Source organism: Zeus faber, assembly GCF_960531495.2.
Source record: "Zeus faber genome assembly, chromosome: 19".
NCBI classification, from domain to species: domain Eukaryota; kingdom Metazoa; phylum Chordata; class Actinopteri; order Zeiformes; family Zeidae; genus Zeus; species Zeus faber.
In genome coordinates, this window is record NC_137206.1 from 21,575,045 (window position 1) to 21,595,171 (window position 20,127).

The 20,127-nt window shown below is 42.2% G+C and overlaps 1 protein-coding gene across 3 annotated transcripts; it reads left to right on the forward strand.

The window, feature by feature from the left end:
• Positions 1-1,781: 1,781 nt before the first annotated feature.
• Positions 1,782-19,362, forward strand: LOC307244720 (uncharacterized protein). 3 transcript variants are annotated; one of them, XM_080019998.1, is made up of 12 exons: positions 1,782-1,866; positions 1,962-1,999; positions 2,396-2,439; positions 2,597-3,304; positions 3,971-4,747; positions 10,616-10,785; positions 10,877-10,997; positions 13,227-13,284; positions 13,448-13,584; positions 14,042-14,159; positions 17,054-17,144; positions 18,755-19,362. In XM_080019998.1, exons 3-11 carry the CDS (start codon positions 2,405-2,407, stop codon positions 17,120-17,122), a joined length of 2,193 nt encoding a protein of 730 aa, XP_079876124.1. In that variant the 5' UTR covers positions 1,782-1,866; positions 1,962-1,999; positions 2,396-2,404; the 3' UTR covers positions 17,123-17,144; positions 18,755-19,362. The 3 variants fall into 3 exon arrangements, with proteins under 3 accessions (XP_079876124.1, XP_079876123.1, XP_079876125.1); XM_080019997.1 differs by having other exon boundaries at positions 1,790-1,999; XM_080019999.1 differs by lacking the exon at positions 3,971-4,747 and having other exon boundaries at positions 1,790-1,999.
• Positions 19,363-20,127: the final 765 nt, after the last annotated feature.

Sequence of the window (20,127 nt, forward strand, 5' to 3'; positions counted from 1 at the left end):
GTGAAAAATCATTGCAAATTTACCATAAATTGAATTTTTTAGCTGTGGCAGCTTCGACTGCCCTTTTTAGGATCGTCGGGATCCGGGACATTTCTACGGTGGTGTCTTGGTCGTCGCCGTCCCCATTTGTCTGTTTCTACCTGCGCAACGTTTCCGCAGGGTCCCTTTCCCAGTCGGCGCTCTGCATTTCGGCCGACGTACTGAGGGATATTTTCTTACCACGGGCCACTCGATTTCTGACGTGTTACTTGTGTTAAGTGACTAACACTCTCTCTGTGGCGACAGTATGTGTTGTGTTAGTCGTTTCCCATTGGCCCTTCAGTGGGACACAATGGATTGCCAGGATCGCGGTGTGCGTGTATTACGTTCTCTGCTGGCTTTTGCTGCTTCAGTCTGCACCCTGGACCATTACACACTTGGGCTGTGTTCGGGTCCAGCGGGGAGTAGAGTATCGAGGGTTCGGAACATGACTAAACTGGACCCTGTGTATTGCTGTCTGCAGCATTATTATTATTATTATTATTATTATTATTATGGGGATTAAGAATATATTAATTGTTATATATAATTGTTAATATATGTTATATTATTGTTATTCTTATTTCCGGGTCTCGGTGAGGATCCTCAAGTCCTTCTACTCTGGAGCAGTGGAGAGCATCCTGACAGGCAACATCACTGCCTGGTTTGGGAACTGTACTGCCCAGGACAGGCGGGCCCTGCAGAGGGTGGTGCGTTCAGCTGAACGTACCACTGGAACTACCCTCCCCTCCCTGCAGGACTTATACACCAGGAGGTGTAGTAGCAGAGCCCGCAGGACCATGAAGGATCCTCATCACCCCAACAAGGGACTGTTCCAGCTGCTTCCCGCAAGCCATTAGAACTGTCAACGCTGACCTCACCAGGGCTCCCCACTGAGCCACACACATTCAAGATTTCAAGATTTCAAGATTTTTATTTGTCACATACATATACATACTTCCATACATATATGCAGTGAAATGTAATTTCACTGCATAGGCTCCACAACCTTACTGTACTGTATGTAGCATACTGTACCGCATACTGTGTCACTGTTCTGGGTTACTGCAAACTGTACTGCATACTGTATCACTGTTATGGGTTACTACATACTGTACTGTATCACTGTTCTGGGTTACTGCGTACTGCTTTGTAATGCTGTTCTGTTCTGTGTTACTGTATTGCTGTGCCGTACTGTTGTATACTGTACTGTATATCTCTACACTCATTACCTCACTTTATTCACATGCCACTTTAATGCACATATCTGTACATACAGTATATAATAGCCTATCCCATATACATACGTCTATTCCCTTTATTTCTATTTTGTACCCCCACTCTGCATCACATTTGAGTTATTTTATTCCCTATTATTCGACTTACTTACTGCATTATGTTTTAGGAATCGGTTAGTTAGTCAAGTAGAATTTTTTAGGTAGCCAGGGTGTTCAGTCTAGAAGATATTGTGTGTAATCACAATATGTTACGTTGACATTTCACGGCATATATGTATGGAAGTGTGTCTATGTTTGTCACGAATAAACCTCTTGAATCTTGAATATTCTTCTTCTTCTTCTTCTTCTTCTTATTATTATTGTTATGGGGATTCTATTATTATTAGTAGTAGTAGTAGTAGTAGTAGTGGTGGTAGTAGTGGTGGTAGTAGTGGTGGTAGTACTAGTGTTGAGGGATACGATAAGGGCTGCCCTCGTCACGTGCAACGTTTGGCTTTCCCAGAATCCTTCACGGCGTGGACGGGCGATTTTACTGCAAGAACCAAAGTCCTGACTATCATCACATATTAACTCTAAGCTTCTCAAATACCATCAACTAAATGCACTTTGAGTACTTAAACATATGATTGTGGTTTACACGGTTTATTCGATGTGTTAGGTGTGTGATTTACTGGTGTTTTTTCGCTGTGCTTATCCTCCGCTTAGCCCTTTGCCTAGCGACTGTATCCCGGAAGTGGACTGAGGTAAGTCAACCACCTTAGCACATTAGCCGTTAGCACAAACGCCAACTAACGTTAGCATTTAGCACAAGCTCGTAATAAGCTTAGCATTTAGCACACGCGCTAACTAACGTTAGCATTAAGCATATAGCACGAGTTAACGCTAGCCGGTTGAACCGAAAATAAAATGGCCAGTTTTAGCTGGTGGCTAACTAAGGAGTGTGTTTTTTTGTTATTTACCACTTTTGAGAGAGTTGTTTATGTTAATTTACCACTTGAGTTTGCAATATGGACGAGTATAATTTACAATTTACATGTGTTAATTATGCTCTGCTTTACGTCTGAAAGCACGGACTCTGAACAAACTAAGTTCTTAGCTGTAATGCATTTGTAAAATATCATTTTCTTTTTCTCTTGAAGGTGGATGAAATGTCAGAAAAGAGGTCCAAATCACCACACTGCAGGTGAATACTGTCTCATACTATAACAATATAAAAATGTCATGTAACAGGCCACATTTAAATTCCCACCAAAAAAATGAAAATGTGTGTAAACTTAAATAAAGGGTTTGCTGGTTTATTTACGTCCTAACAAGCCTTCTCTGATCCGATATTCATCCAGGACCAGCCCCCACAGGCACAGCGACCGGTCCCGGAGGTTCCCATGGGATGAGCCTGATTTTGATCCGCAGAAGTTAGTCGCACAGCTGGATGGGAGACCCTTTGAAACCAAACACCACCGGAGAGAAGATCCCCAGGAACATTGGAGGTACTCTAGGGAGGGCATTCACTCCGACAAGCAGAGAAGATCACCAAGCTTCAGAGGCAGCCACCACCAGCCTACTGGACGCCAACATCACCCCCATCCGGAGGAGCTCCACCGCAAGACGTCGCCTTTCCTTCCCGATGAGCTGGATTACGCGGAGCGCTTGAGGCTGTCACCAATGCGGCCACCCCATGGCCATAACGGAAGAAAGAGAGAGAGAGAGAGGGCGAAAGAAGCGTTCCAAGACATTTTTAACAACTTTCAACAGAGGGATCGACCACTCTACTCACCGGATAGATTGGCACCCACGGCTCCGTCTCACTCAAAGCACCAGCCAAGAGATTCCTCCACGGGTTGGAGGAGAGAAGACCGCGGCAGAGGACAGGGCAGGCCCAGAAACCTTAGCCCCAGGCCAAGTTCGGATTCACAGGGAAGAGATGAAAGGGACAGAGGAAGGAGGGACACACATAGCTCACACATGGAAAGACAAAGGGAGGACTCGCATCGGGAGAGGAGTCCCTTTTCAAGACACAAGAGAGAGATGGATGGCCCCGTATCCCTTGGGTAAATTTTATAAGTCCATGAGTCTGTTGACATTTGCAGGGGGGAAGTGAAAAGAATGGATGAAGGAAGAATCCCCACCTCTTTGTCAGAACAACAGTTATCTTTCAGTTGCTCTATGCATCCCTAAAATAATTTGATAGTTCACCAAAGTTGAGAGTGTCTGAAGTATTGACATGCATTGTTGCATGGCTAAATGGTTTTCTCTCCAGGGGCCCCGGTTCTTCCAAATTTGCAAGTTGTAAAGTTGTTGTTCTAAATTTAAATCATTCACCTGTTTTCTGAATTTCATTAAAATCTCAAATAATAGCTCCACACAAGGCCAAAAAAGATTCAATATAGATTTTTACTGATTTAATTCCAACTCATAAAAATTATCTCCTTAAGTATTTGTTTACATATGACAGTTTCAAAATTTGTATTATAATTCAGACCAAATTGTATTATCAGGTGTTTATTAGTGTTTCCTTTAGATATAACATTCGACACTATAGTAACAGAAGTAACTTAAAAAAGAAGTTACAGTAGTAATCAATGAATTCCCATTCACTTATACCATGTGATGCTAGTAGCATCACTCAATGTTCACTCATCCAGCATTGCCTTCTGACAGATATAGTCTGTTCCATGTATCACTGAACATTCTCAACTGCTCTTATGTCAACACAGGTATGGAAAAGAGGAGGAGCTTAGGGAGCGTCACAGAGATGCATTTGGAGGAGGGCCAAGGGATTCCCGGAGCGCCGGGCCAGTCGTGGTTGAACATAGACATGGCTTTACAAACAATACCGGACCATCGCAGTGGGATTTGGATCAGGGTGGCAGAGCCTGCAATGACGACAAGCGATGCGGTCGCTCTGGTCAAACAGAGTCCCTGCATGATCGCTTCAGGAAATTAAACAGGTCTGAAGCCTGGGAAGAAAACAGGGTACAACCGGTTCAAGATGGAAGGAGAGACCCGAGCTGTGAAACCAGGAGTTCTGCGCAGAACACCCGAAACGGCCCTGTGGGCTTTCCTGAGCCTGGTGGCCCAATTAAACTCAGGGGTAGTGGCGCCCTGCATCCAGTGAGAGGGGGAGAGGATGCTGGCCGTGGTGGAAGGAGGACAACTGGCTCCCCAAGGAACCACCCTGACTTACAACAGCCCTCGCAGAAACGACAAGCGCCTCCCAGCCTCCTCAGCTTGGGTTTCCATCCAAGGCAGGGTGGTTTTTACATGAAGCACAAAGAGGAAGAGCCTGAGCGGGGAAACCAAGGTGAACTCAGGCAATGGGAAAGCAACAGGCCTGGAGATAAAAGCCAGAATTTACCAAGAAAAAACCCTAAAACGCCCCGTCAGAGGGAACATGTTTGGAAGAGTCAGCAGGCGCCCGATGAGATGAGAGAGGATGCAGATGAGATGCTAACCATTAAAGTGGACATGGGCCAACTCACAAACAAAAACAGGTACAGTATTCTCTGCTTAAAAAATCAGCAGGGTGAAGGGTGAAAGTTCATGTTTTTTTCCCCAAAGCTCATAATAAGAACAGCCCGAAATGGAGATGAGCGACAGCTCATCAAAGCTGGACCGTTATGCGGAGGAAATTGTGATCCCGTTTGAATTTTGCGCGATGGCGTGAGAGATTTGCTTCATCTTGGTGTGACGCTGCAAGATAGGGGCTTTGAATCTCATGGGCGTCATCCTTGACTAAAGGGGTACCAAAACTGTCAAGTAAAGGGAGACACCTACATCTGGTTTTGTCAGACTTTCCGGATATGCACAGCCCTTCAGGTACTCATCTGAAATGTTATCAAAAGCTGCAATCTCCCAAAGTTTCAAAGCGTGACATCTCAGCCGTCAGAGCACTTTGTTCAACTGGTAAAGGAGCACATGCTATCACCTTTCTCTGACTACATTCAGAAGAGCATAAGATGACGCTTGTGATAACTGGATTTGCACCCTCATATTTGTCTCAAGAGTTTTTCCTACTATCAAACCATCTTGGAAAGCAACAGTTTCATCCGCATCAGTTGGAAAACGCTCACAGTTTGTAAAATGGCAAGGCGAAAAGGATCAAAGTTTAATCAGATTATTCCCCGACCAACATGTAAACCACAAAGTAGGATTTGACAATAGTCAAAAATTTCCTACCGGCCACCGTCAGACCCAACAACCAGCGATTGCCGATATATTCACGTGTTTAACGAACTATCCTTTCTGATGGGGCTCTGATAAATGTGCTCCTCATCACTTCTGTCTGCAAAAATAATTTCCAACCCTGGTGTAGAAGATCTCCAATCTCCATCTCCACTTGGCCTTCGGCAATTCTTTGCAACAATCATACTGAAAAAAACTGGCAAAACTTATGCTGGTCTGAAGCGTCAACATAATCCAAAAGCTGCACATAGCTTTAAGGTGATTGTGTCCAAGAATCTCTCCTCTGATTGGTGGACTGTGGTGGATCAAATTGAGCTTTTGATTGGCTGAGTGTGACATCACTCATTGTGACATCAAAGCCACATGGTTTGCCAAAAGCAAGGACTATCTCCAATAAAATTCACAGCGCATGAGATTTCACCAGGAGGTAAACGATACAAAGAAGCGGAGCGTATTATTTTCAGCAGTGACACAGCGCTGTCTTAAAGACAGCTTAATTATTTGCCGATTGAATTCTCGAGGAGACAAACCATTCAATTAGCAAAATAAAAGGAACAAATCCTGCAAAAAAAAATCACCCCCAAGAAAAACAAAACAATTGCAGAATTGACATATTCGTCTAGTCGTCCAAGCCAACTGCGAAGTTCATGACTGCTGATTGACACCCAACCGAACACCTGTTATCATGTTAAGCTACATTTGGAAATTGCAATCGCCGATTGCCGATATATTTGTCCAATTGTCCAATTCTCCTGCAAAGCCCATGACTGCTGATGGACACCCAATGGAACACCTGTCATCAGGTTAAGCTACATTTGGAAATTGAGTAGTCTTAATGCCAGACTTAACCCAAGGGCCTGCTGTAATGAAGTGGAAAGATTCTGTTTCCTTATGTTGGAGGAAGCCATAAAAAGGTTGCGCACCTCAAATAGAAACTTCACCAGGACTGAAGCCAAAATGAATGAAAGGAGTCTCAATGAAAGTCTCGCATCTCCAAAGGCTTTGTTTATAAAACCAAACACAAGGATTTATAGGAGTTTTGTGAAAGAAGCAATCGACATTGGTGAAAGGGACACTTCATAACCATGGTGGCCATGAGTCATCATTCAAGGAGTAAAATGATGATCCACAATCCAGGTCTGTAAGGTCTTCCTTCTTCCAGACCGGAAAGAAATGTGAAATATGAACCATTTCTCCTTATACCCAAGACCAAGATATTGAACTGGAGCTAAAGAGCACACAGGAGGAAGCAATATTGTAAGGTGATTCATCTGTTTCTGCTAACACATCTGGGATATGGCCAAGCACCGCCCGGAGGCCTCAACTACTGCGCATAAGAGTGCTTACTTCATACTCCCGAAAAGTGAGCTGGCACTCAGATGAAGTGAGGATACCCCTTCCTGACAAGCTTCTGACTGGAATCAAGACTTTTATGCCGCGATCCAGAACAATGCTCCTGCCTGCATCTACTTTGGTAAATATACTTTTTTTTTTTATTCTAGGATTGCATTGACCCCAGAATCCAGACAGTGGCTCGCAGCGACAGTGCATCCAGTTGGGGCGGTTTATGGCTCATGTGAGGATACACCCACCAAAGTCTGAAAAGACAAAAGTCTTTATCAAAAAATAAGTTCATTATTTCATCAGGAACCATTTGGTTGCCTACAAATGTTGTAATTTGACAATTTGAAGGTCAAGTTTGCAGCAACCGAAGTTGAGCTTTTGTTTTACGTGTTCTAACTGAGGCATTTTAACGTATACAGAACGTTTACAGCAAAAGGATGAATACTTTCCAAATATTTGGATGACTTAATGGATCCTTTTTACAAATAAAATGAGATCCTTGTCCATAGCTATGATCTTTTTGGAGGACGACCATTTGAGATGAGAATCCTTGCAATTGAAACTTCTGACGAGAATGTCAGAAAATGTGTGCTCTTGTGTGGCTGACCTAATCGTGGCCGACCTAATCGTCAACTGTGCTTCTCTGTTTCCTAATGGAAAGTCTAGACTGCAGCCTATATAGGGGGATCATGAAGATACAGTTGTACTCTGGTGATGCAAAAAGCCTGAACAGAAATAATAATTAAAAAAAAAAGATTAAGCCACTGGATTGGTCGTATTTTAAAGATGTCATCCCAAAATAGGGCAGGTCAACCAACAGAGATGTTCAATCTGCATCTGGAGGTTTTGAAACACGCAAACTCATCACATGACCTAATGAACTCTTATAATAACTCCGGTAAAAAAGGAACATTAAGGAAGACATGACATCACACATCTCAGAAGTCGGAACTTGGTTTTGCCACACAGCCATGTTGAGGAAAAGGGGAATTGATGACCAAGCAAGACCAGACCAAGCGAGAGGCTCAGTGGAGATCACACATTGGAAACCTGAATGTTTGGAAACCAGGAAAACTTGTTTCATCCACCGTTCAAGAATTTACAGGTTTTCACTGTTCTACTGAGTTAATACATTTTCAAGGCAAATGAATGAACCATGAGGCTATGCATTTGCCAACAAACGGTGGTTAAAATGACTGCACTGGAATTAGGATGACCCCGACATCTTTGCCAACTGGGTCTGATAAACGGCAAAGCCATATGCTATTGGATTAATCCACTATTTGAGTAATAGTGCATCAATTGAAATTGATCATCAATTGATTTTATGGTTGCTGCAGCTGTACTTTACTCTCACCCAAACATGATTGACATCACATTGATGCGAGGAACACTGAGGGGAAAAAAGCAAAAATAATGGAATCTAAGGATACATCTGGAAGACCCAATTGGTTTACCTGTTGCACATCAGAATGGCCTATCCGCTTCACTCAGAATTCACCTGTTGGCTTGGACGAACTCCTCAATGTAAATGCCATGGATGTTGCTTGTCCACTGATGGCTGTCTGCGTTGCACCAGCGAAGTACGGCATGAAGATTCACTCGGCACTGTCGGCAAGATCATTCCTGGAAGCCTATGGTTTGGCCTTGTGAAAGAACATAATGCATTATTTAAACCATTGGCTGACCGCTATGCCAAAAATGGTCTGGTGCATTGGAACTAAAAGGATGCTGGAAAGAAGAATATTTACGCTGAATATGAATGAAATCATTTTGAACAGCTTGATGGTCACAGAAGAGACAGCAGTGGAAAAAGTTGGGAAAAAATGTGAACTTTCACCCGCACCTGTCCCAAGTACCCTGACTTGTAAGGCCAGGACACTGCTATTGTTTCAGACATTTTCCGTAAAGTGCATAACATAGCAATAAAATAGGCTTGATTTCGGCTTTGTTTCAATTTGTGTGTTTCAAAATGTGCATGTCCACTTGTTTTGAGCATCTTATAAGTCGTAGCTATTATAAGCAGTAACTCATTGCGCCTCTAACTCGCGGATGCAAGGTAAGTGTGCTTGGTAAGGTAAATAAGTTGCTTCTCTATTCCTGTATTTAAGAAGAATGTATTATTAGAAGGCATTTGAATGTATGTAGTTGTGATCTGCTGCACTTTATTTGACCAGCTAGTTGTACTTTTTTATGCAAATATTACCATTTGATCAGTCATGTGGTTCCAGACTAAGCAGCATTTAGGGCTGGGCAATATACACCAATCAGCATTAAACAACAACATTAAAATATGCCTAATATTGTGTAGGTCCCCCTTGTGCCTCCAAAATACCTCTGACCCGTCGAGGTATGGACTCCACAAGGCTTTTGAAGATGTCCTGTATCTGGCACCAAGACGTTAGCAGCAGATCCTTTGTCGTTCCAGCACATCCCACAGATGTTTGATCGGATTGCTATCTTCGGAATTTGGACGCCAAATCAACACCTTTGAACGCTTTTTCATCTTTCTCAAACCATTCTTGAACAATTTTTTTCACTGTGGCAGGGCACATTATCCTGCTGAAAGGCCACTGCCATCAGATCAGAATGTCGGGACCCAAGGTTTCCCAGCAGAACATTGCCCAGCATCACACTGCCTCCGCCAGCATGCCTTCTTCCCATAGTGCATTCTGGTGCCATCTCTTCCCCAGGTAACACGGCACACCCACCCAGCCATCCAAATGATGTAAAAGAAAACGTCAGACCAGGCCACCTTCCATTGTTCCATGGTCCAGTTCTTGACCCTCATGTGGCCATTGTAGGTGCTTTCAGAGGTGGACGGGGATCAGCATGGGCACTCTGACCCGTCTGCAGCGACACAGACCCATATGCAGCAAGCTGCGTTGCACTGTGTTCTGACATCATCAGCATCGATGAGTTTTGCTTACCCATGACCCTGTCGCTGGCTCACCAGGTGTCCTTCCTTGGACCACTTGTGGTAGGTACTAACCACTGCATACCGTGAACACCCCACAAGACCTGCTGTTTTGGAGATGCTCTGACCCAGTCATCCAGCCATCATAATTTGGCCCTTGTCAAAGTGGCTCGGATCCTGATGCTTGCCTATTTTTCCTGCTTCCAACACATCAACTTCAAGAACTGACTGTTCACTTGCTGCCTAATCTATCCCACCCCTTGACAGGTGCCATTGGAGCAATGGCACCTGCAATGTAATTCACTTCACCTGTCAGTGGTTATAATGTTGTGGCTGATCGGTGTATATAACATTGTCTAGATAATATCTTGGATTTTGGTTCTTCTGATATCGTGATAGATAAATTTTGTCAAGTCACTTAAAGTTTCTGACTGTTGTAGGTGTTCTAATCAAAAGCCATACCTGCTTCGTGACAATAGCCGCATTATTACACTACATTATGTGATTCAGCAGAATCTCCCAGTGACAAGTCAAGGCAATGGAGCGAAAGTGACTTACCATAAATATGGTTTGTAGGTAGTAGTCAAACCAACTTCATATCACAGTCACAGCCTTCCCTTCTATAGTAATAAGTAGCATTAGGAGAGTTAAGAGTTTTTCATTAAATATTCTTTCAATAATTATTTCTTGTGTGTAAATATCCTATGTAAGCACCAATAGTCCTGAAATTACTAATATTGAGGTATTTGGGAATTATATTTATTGAATCCAGTCAGTATCGCCCAGCCCTAGTCCCAATATGGTTTTTATATTGCATTACAACCTGCTGTCTATTTGCTTTCACTTTTCTTTTTCTTCCGTGGAATTAACTTTTTTCAGCTTCGCTTTGAATAATGGCCTCCCTCTTTCTCTCCAGTGCACTGTGTTACTCATCAGACAGACAGCTGTCTCTGGACCTGGTCAATGTGGGGCGCCAGCGCCTCGACTTCCTTCCCATGCTGGAGCATTCTGGGACCTACAGGGAGAGCACCATACACACTGGAACGTTTGCCCAGGAAATCATAACGCTCGTGCACCAGGTCAAAGGTCAGTAACCTCTTTTTGATGATTGCCCAAGTAGTACTTCTGCCCACTAAAAATGCTGATTTTCTTCATATCCCTGCTTTCAACCACACAGAGCACTATTTCAGAGGCAACACGATTACACTAAATGAGCGTTTCTCAGCACCCCAAGATGGCAGATTTCCCAAGGAAGAGTTGCAGGTGCCCGATGAAGAGGAACGGCCCACATTAAACACGTATGTCAGCCCACAGTATAAATCATTATGATAGACGCTCCCACTCCCACACAGTTTGTTTTAACCGGCCTTATATGTTTGTTTAAATTGATATTTTTACACACTACATTGCTAATGCACATACAAAGTTAAAACACATAATGAAAGATAGGTTTTGTTTCATATAACAAAAATATTTTATTGCAGGTATTTAAGTTTGTTACACCTGCTCGAAAGGACAACAACTCCACAGCTGCAGGGCTATGAGCTATGGAGGAGTCCATTCAGTTCAACCTCCTGGGAGGATGGTTTATTTAGTATTTACTTTAACAATAATCCTTTTTTTATAGATCCATGCTTTGTATTTATTTTGCACTTATGTAAGCATGTACACTTGTGTTATTTAGTCCCTTGTTTAATAATATTCAGTTAAATTGTTTTTGTTTCTGATATTTCTATCACCCCTATTGTGTCTTTTTGGTTTCGCAATGTCCCTATACAGTATATGTTCCCTCCTGTTCATTTCATCAGGTCTGTTTGGTGTGTCCAGTTGTCTTTATGTTGTTTAAGTTATTTTGACCTCATTTCTATTTTGATCATACTTAAATTAATTGGTAAATGTTTCCCCCTCTACCTGTTTTACAACCATCATTAGTTGAGTACAGGTACTCCTCACTTAACGACCTACCTGTTTAACGACCATTCGGACTCACGACCAGCTCTCTGACCAGTCGGTATTGTGCGCTGCGTACAATACCGCGGTGTGTATCGCCGTTCTTAGTCTCAGTATCGTTCCCGCAGTCGGTCAGTATTCACTACACTAGCGTTCACAATCTCTGAACGTGGGCGGGGGGTGATCTACATTTAGCATGAATTACTGAAAAACCAATGAAATTTCACCGGAAGTAGCAGAACTTTTGCGCATCGCCAATACACCAAGGTTCTACAACTTCCGGTCGGGTGGTGGAGCAACATGAGTTTTTGCCGTGGGTCTCTTAAGAACATCATCCAATTCGCTAAATATGTTCAGGTTGTGGCTAGGGGGGGGGGCAGGCAGGCATTCTCATCGTACAAGATGCATGGTGTAGACTCTGTTGCTCTTTAGTTGTTGCTTCAGGCAGTATCTGCGCTGGCCTGGAAGGACCTGACTAAACACCCAACGTGTTTTCGTTTGATATTTTATCTCTTGTCATTTTTGTAAATTAACACATTTTGTTCCCGTCTTACCCGGTGTTGTGTCCCTCCTTATTTTGCCAGTCGTAACTAGTGTTGGGCCCTGAAACTCAGTGCCAATGTGGCACCCGGTCCTGTATGATCGGTATCTACCGGACTGAATCGCAACGCAGATTTCGGTGTCACTGATATCCATGAGCTGTCTATTTAAATTTCTACCCTCTGGAGAACCAGAAATGGTATTTTCCTCGTCAAAGCGATATGAACATCACAACACAACGCAACACAATACAACGCAAAAGACTGAAACACGAGACTGAAAAACAAATTCTATTTACACACAACATGCATAGTAAGCTGGCGGAATTTAAATGTTGACATTCCTTATCCACCCCCAAATCAGTTAACAGCATATTCTGTGTTTGTGTCCTCACACATGAAGTTCGCTTGCAGCTCTAGAGCAATGGGTCTGAATTGTATCTGTTTTATTTTAGTCCCAAAAGTTTAAAAAGTTGATTAAATGTCTCTGAGGGACATGCAGTGTTAAGTCTGTTTGAATGGAACGGTGTTGTTGGGACCTTCCACTTGTGACATGAATTGATATTATATAAGTTTGGTTTATGTCTCTGGGTGGCCATTCGCATTTGGAGAGTTGCGATGTCTAGACCGCACACCCTAGGAGTTGATACGGAATTCAATGTGAACTCGGAAAATTGAAACTTGCGCTGCATTTCAGAGAACCCGGAAAACTGTAATACATACTAAACACGGCTAAACTGGACCCTGTCTATTGCTGCCTGAAGCTGTATTTTATTGAGTGTTTTTTCTGTCTGTTTTTCTCACCACCTTGATATTATGTTTGATATGGAGGACAATGATGTAAAATATACAATCTATACAATACTAACATATAACCTACGCCTCACTTTCATGGTGACACACTGTCACCATGAAAGTATCTTGCTCTCATAGAGCCAAGATACCCTTGTAAAAATTGAGACAAGCATATTGGGAAGAAGCTTCTAATCCAACCCCTTACCCATTTTTCCTCCCTTTTATTTTCATCCCACTATCCAGACGCTTCACCATGAGTATGAACACGATGCTTGACAGTGAGCCTGTGTTTGCCATTCAGGTACAAACTGTGTTAAACCTTTCAACGTTAAGGCACCATGACAGATAAATGGTGCATGTCTAGACCTTTGGAATATTGACAACCCCTTGGTAATATTGTGCTGTGTGAGACCAATCGATTGATGTTACGGGTTTGAATGACACTACTGAATGTCTCCTCACAGCCTGACAGCCCGCAGCCTGCTAGAGACCCTGCAGACCTGAGGCATAACCTGGAACGGAGGAGGCAAGGAAGGGTGGATGGGGTGAAGATAACAATAGCTGGGGGAAGTTTGTCACAGCACCCCCTGGCCTCTGGGAGGTAAAGTGCCATTAAAGCCATTTCATTTGTTTGTAACTTCGGTAGATGGATTATGCGCATTATACAGACTTAGGCACAACATGTTTTTGTCTGAACCATATACTTTATAAAAAAAAACAAAAACGGACATGGCTTCTATGTCCATTTTATTGTTTCTTTTTCCATTGACCTCCGTTGAGTCAGGTTTTCTGAATCAGCATTTAGTTAAGTGAATTGCAGTTTAAAGCACATCCACATTTTCTTTAACACCAGGCTGTAATGGTTGCGATATGGTCTGTATCAAAAGGGGACATGTCAAATAGTTGGGTAATAACTTTGTTTCATCACTGCAAATAATCTCGCCCTGGTTGCCTGGAAGTGCAACTGTTGACTCTGACTCTGTCTCTGGAATTGTTTGACTCTGAAGGTAAACGAAAATGGTGAACAAAAGGTGAACTGTTCCCATCTCTTTTCTCAGTGAGCCTGTGCCCCTGTTTGATGAAACAAGTGTCATGGAAGAAGCAGAGGAAGGTGGAGGTTTCTTCAGCTGGTCCGGGCTGCATCAACCAGGAAGGAGAGGCGGTGCAGGCAATAGGGTGAGGAGGAATATATTTCTTTGTTCGGAATCAAACCACTAATTAAATTTAAATTAATGAAAAATGACGCAAGCGTCTAAGCTGGCTTGGGGAGTTGCGAGATACATCCTGCGCCTGCGCTGGGACACATCATCAGTGATGACCCTGGGGTCACTGGGTGTTTCCGGTCTTTCAAGCATCAGACACCCTCGCCCAGGCGACCCGACCAGGGTTGATCAGACCCCAGCCTGTGTCCCAGCAGCATTTGCCCACGGTTCTGCCTTCTTGATCCAAAGCCACCTGGTGGCTTTCTCGGCGGCTTCAAGTTACAGATCTGATGGCCTTCCTCTTTGGCTTCCCGGTGATGCCCAGCAGTGTGAACACTTTGCAGAGTGAGCGACCTGCGAATCCTCTGCAGCCCACTTTCACATGCTGGCAGCGAGTTTGCCAGCCTTGCGATCTGCATTCTTCCACAAGCTCCTGGTACTTGGCCCTCTTCCTTTCATTGACTTCTTCCATGCGTTCTTCCCAGGGCACTGTGAGCTCCAGCATGATCAATTGCTTGGTGGAATCAGAAACAATGATCATGTCTGGGCGAAGCCGTGTAGATGTTATCCTGGCTGGGAACTTACAGTAAGTTGTTTTGGAAGGTCCACTTCCAAGTGCCAGTCAGTAGCAGTGGTGAGGAGACTAGACTTTGCCCTCGGTTGAGTGTGGGGCTTCTCTCATGCTCTGAGGAATGTGATGGTTCTTGCCCTGTGGGGGCCCTTACTGGTGTTGATGGCTGTGTACACACTCTCTGTGACTGCCTTAAGCACCTGGTCGTGGGGCCAGCGGTAGCGCCCGTCTCCAAGTGCTTTTGGACAGCTGCTAAGAATGTGTTTCAGGGATGCCCTTACTGGACATTGAGGACAGCGAGGTGTATCACTTTTGCGCCAGACATGGAGGTTGGCTGGACTCGGTAGGACGTCGTAAACAGCCTGGACAAGGAACCTGATGCGATGGAGGTCTGCTTCCTAGATGTTTGACCAGGTGATCTTTTGCCTGGTCAAACATATGATAACTAATAGGTTTTTGGATTAGCCTTTGGGCAATTTCAGTAGCATAGCACAGTAGTAAGGGCCATATCCTTCGCCCCCCATGGTGGATTAATAAAGTGTTATCTTATTCTACCAAGTGAACAGTGGTTGAAGTCTAAAAATATTATGTTACTAAGTATGTTCATAAATAAATTTCTTTTGAGCTTTGAATTTTTGGAGCTCTTTGCAGTCTGACAGCAGACCTCCAGTCTTCCGCTCTTCTCGACCTGGGTCAAGTGTTTTTTGTTTTAACTAACTAATAATCCCTTTGACTTTTACATGGATGATTGCGTTTGGCCATTTTTTTGAAAAGTAATTTCACCCAGGCCTCCGCTCCCCCCTGTGGATTGGATAAGTGCTATTGCATAAAGATTTGATTCAATATTGTTGTGAAAAATCCTGTTACTCAAGTGTATGGATCTGCAATTGATCTATATACACAAATCAACCACAACATTAAAGCCTCCACTAATAACCACTAATATTGTGGAGCCCCCTCGTGTCCCTAAAACAGCTCTGACACGTCGAGCCAGAAGGTGTCCTGTGGTGTCTGGCACCAAGACATTAGCAGCAGATCCTTTAAGTCCTGGAAGTTGCGAGGTGGGGCCCCCATGGATCGGGCTTGTTGGTTCAGCACATCCCACAGATGCTTGATCAGATTGGACCGTAACCCCGACCATCCGCTAAATGAAGATGAAAACAGACTAAGTCACCTTCATTCACTTACGCGCATCAGTGAACCAATGTGTGCCCATGACCCTGTCGCCGGTTCACCGGTTGTCCTTCCTTGGACCACGTTTGGTAGGTACTAACCACTGTATACTGGGAACACCCCACAAGACCTGCCGTTTTGGAGATGCATTACAATTTGTTCCTTGTCAAAATCCCTCAGATCCTTACGGTTGTCCACCTGTCAGTGGTTTTAATGTTGATGATCAATGTATTATAGCCATATACGAATATGCCAGATATTAGAGATGGGTCCGATCCAATATACCAATTTACTTGCGGGCACAAAGGATATATGTGGACGTATGTGTGCCTATTTCTTGAATGTTCATTTTCAGATTCTAATAATTACAAGGCTTGAAGTTAAATAATCAGTCTATATTTCATTGTGATTGAAGGTTTTTCTTCATACAATTCAATAGTTAAGTAAAGATAGGTTATTCATATCTATTCATGCATGAATTCCTCTCATTTCATCATAACATATAGGCCTGGCCTACAGGAAAGGTCAGTTTATATGTTGATTGTATCCAATGTTGTGTTGGTCATACAATAGAAAGATGTATTGCTTGTGTTTGGTGAATAATACAGAGGATAAGGAACTTACAAAACAAATCACCTACTAAATTGCAGGTGCAATATTGGTCGCAATTTGATTATTTTCCCAAATCGTTCAGCCGTACAGTGAACACACATTGGAGAGAATTATTCCTGGTAACGGTGTGCGAAGTCCACATCAGCGGATTTACCTCTCCTACGGTGTTTCACTATGTGTACAAGGGAGAGTGTGCCTTCAACCAGAATGTCCAGTTATTCCACAGATGTGGGGACAAAAGTAGGAAATAAACCCCATCATCACCGACGTTATGTTCTCTAGTCTAGAAGTTCCCAACCACCGGCTTGCAGTCCATGCCGGCTGCGGGGCATTTTCCACCGGGCTGTGAGAACACGAGCGTAGCAGTACTACATTTGAGCATTAAAAATATTAATGTATTTGAATATTGAGAATAATAAAGCATAAAATTAAAATGGAATTATAGAGGAATATCTGCCGCCCTAAACAACAACAGACACAAGATGACTTTTTATTGTTCTCTCTTGTCATAGGGACCGAGAAGAGGAGCTTTCCATAGGAACCGTCTTCTTGGAAACCGCCTTGGACCACCCAGACGATAGAGCCACAAAAACGATGATGCTGGTTAGTAACTCGATCGCAGACGGTGCATTTCACTATGAATTCTAATTAAAGCAACACTATGTAACTGTTTTACCTTAAAATAACAGCTTCAGAATCATTTTGTTGGTACACTGACTTGTAACATGGAGAATGGCACCTCTTTCATTCCCACCCCCACACGGACACCGGACCGGGTTTTACGACAGTGGCATAAAAGTGGAATTGCACTCAGAAACTGTAGGGGCGCCAAATCCCAAATAGTTACATAGTGCTGCTTTTAAATTTGGAAGCAGCTCCTACTTTTTTGCCATAAAATAGACTATAAACCCCAGGATTTGATAGTTTATCATAATTATAATTGAGGAATTGTAACGTTATTTATTTTTTTGGGGATAATTAGACATCGTTTTAATTATTATTGGAAAAAGTCAAGACGTGGTTGATTTATTTAGCACATATAGTTGAAATAAACACAAATGTAAAGATTGGATAAAATATATATTTTTTAATTTATAAATGAATAAATGCTTATTTATACAATTTTTAAAAATTATTTTGTTGTTTATCATTAGTATTAGTAGTAGTAATCTTATTTTTGTATTATTAGTATTATTAGTTCGGTTCCTAGCACCAGGTCATTAAGTGAATTGCTCGAAAACGAGGACCTGTGTGATTTCTACAGTTCACAACCCCTGTGAACAGCTGGTGATTCATAAGTTCTGAAGTTAGTTCTTTTATTTTATTGTATTTTATATTAATCTATTCACTAACTGCATTACATTTTAGGAATCAGTTTCAGTTAGTTAGCTACTAGTTTAATTAGGTTAGCTATTATGTTCTGTTTAGTAACTATTAGTTACTAACTAAAGACATTTCACTGCATATATGTATGAACATATTTATGTGGTAAGGGGGCGTGGCCATTGCGAACGCTAGTGTAGTGAATACTGACAGACTGTGGGGACAAGACTGAGACTGAGAACTGTGAGATGTATATAGTGTAAACAGTGTATATAGTGTATGTAGTATATATAGTGTAAAAATATCTAAAGGGTGATGCGCGAGGAGCTGCTTGACGCTGGACACAAGCTTGTCATAAGTCCGAACAGCTGTTAAACAGGTACGTCGTTTAGTGAGGAGTACCTGTACATAATCGTCCAATCACAGTTGTTTGAGCTGAACACCATCTTCTCGTTAAATCCACAAGATTCCGCATTGTCGGTTCCACAATTTTCATCCAAATATCAGAGGGAGTTTTAGCCCAAAATTTGGAAGTTTTTTGATCAGTTGGGTTGAGGCGCAGTGGATATTGTACTATTACACTGTTGGTCACACTGTGATAGAGGCACAAAAAGACAATGATCAACTAGAATCACGTCATGGTAACACCCCCAGTGATTAGAGGTCGTGGAGCCAAACATAGTTTATTACAGGAAACTAGTGCTGTTCCAAAACTTCTTCTGGGGCCTTTACATAAAATATATATATAATGTAACGTTATACAGTAGAATTATTATTTATATATAACTTTTTTTTTTTTTTTTTTTTACCTTGAACTGCTCAGTTCAAGCATCAACTAGATTTCCATACACAGGTTCTGCTTGTTCAAACATACTTCTGTCTCTGTTTAGGTGGCGACAGGAAAGCAGGCGACAATCCTGCAGATCAGCCCGACATGAACCGCTTTCATGGCCGACTCTTCCTGCTGTGTCAGATGGCCAGCTGATAAAAAAAGTACTGGAATGGAAGTACAACGCGGGCTTGCTGCCATGCTACGGCCGGGTTTGCCGCCGGCCGCCTCCGGTAAACTAAAACGATATGTGCAGATCTCCTTTCAGGGTTCAACAGCCGTCCTTTGTTACCTAAATACTCGTCTTTCTCGTCTTTTGTTTTTATTGGTCGTTTGGTTTTCTTTCATTCTCTCTGTCCCTCTCTAGTGCTGCAAGATCCTTGTCAAATGGCTCTGAGCCTATGAGCGCAGCCGTAGCTCACTTTATTTTGTATATAAATCTTTTTTTATATTATGTTTCTCCTCGTAATATCCAAACAATTGATTTAGAACCGCAGCTCCCTTAGACTGATCTGCACTGTGCTGATTGCATCATGTTGTTAGTTCTGTCAGTTGAAGTAGATGTATGTTAACACTGAATAGTTTTAGGTTGTCACCAGCATTTTGTTGGCAAGAGATTTTTTTAAGGCAAGTATTAAAAACTACTGACAAAGTGTCCAGCTGATGAAATACACGCTCATTTCCAAATAAAATATTTGGCGTCTTTAAAACCTGGTGAGTCCTTGTGGGTTTTCTGAATGTTAAACCTGTCCGGAGCACTTAATTTTTTATTTATTTATTTTATTTTTTTCAATGATGAAAACGAAAAGATTAAAAGTTAGGTTGAAATACAATTACCTGTTTATTTAAAGTTAAAGTTTGGTGCAGCAGGATCATTGGCTGAACCGCAATTTCATCCAGGTTTTGACTTGGTCGAGGTGCAATCCACCTTAATCGTCTTTAAATGATTGTTACAAAGATTTCTTGCATTTTAGTGAAAATGATTGAGTGTTTAAGTGTAGATTGGACACTTGGAATTGCAGATATGGAATATAGATAGAAAGAGATAGTGGAATGGAATAAAACTATTTGCTGTAGTCATTTAACGAAAAGTATGCTAAGCAACAGTTTAATCAGCATGAACATACAACTTTACAAAATTAAGTGAAATACAGATATATTCAAAAATAACTGCTGCATTGATACATAAGTATACATGACTTATAAAAAAATGTAACCAAACCAAACAATAATTTTTCCTTAAGCTGCTCCTTCATACCCAAATTACAACATAAAAGAAAACGAAAGTAATGTAACACTAAACCTTTTTTCATCAGTTCACTGCATTTTTGAAAAATGGATGAATAGCTTTTTGATTTCATATATATGAAAGCATATTGTTTTGCTTTATAGATATATAATTACACAGTTCAGTCTAAAATAACTTTTCATAAA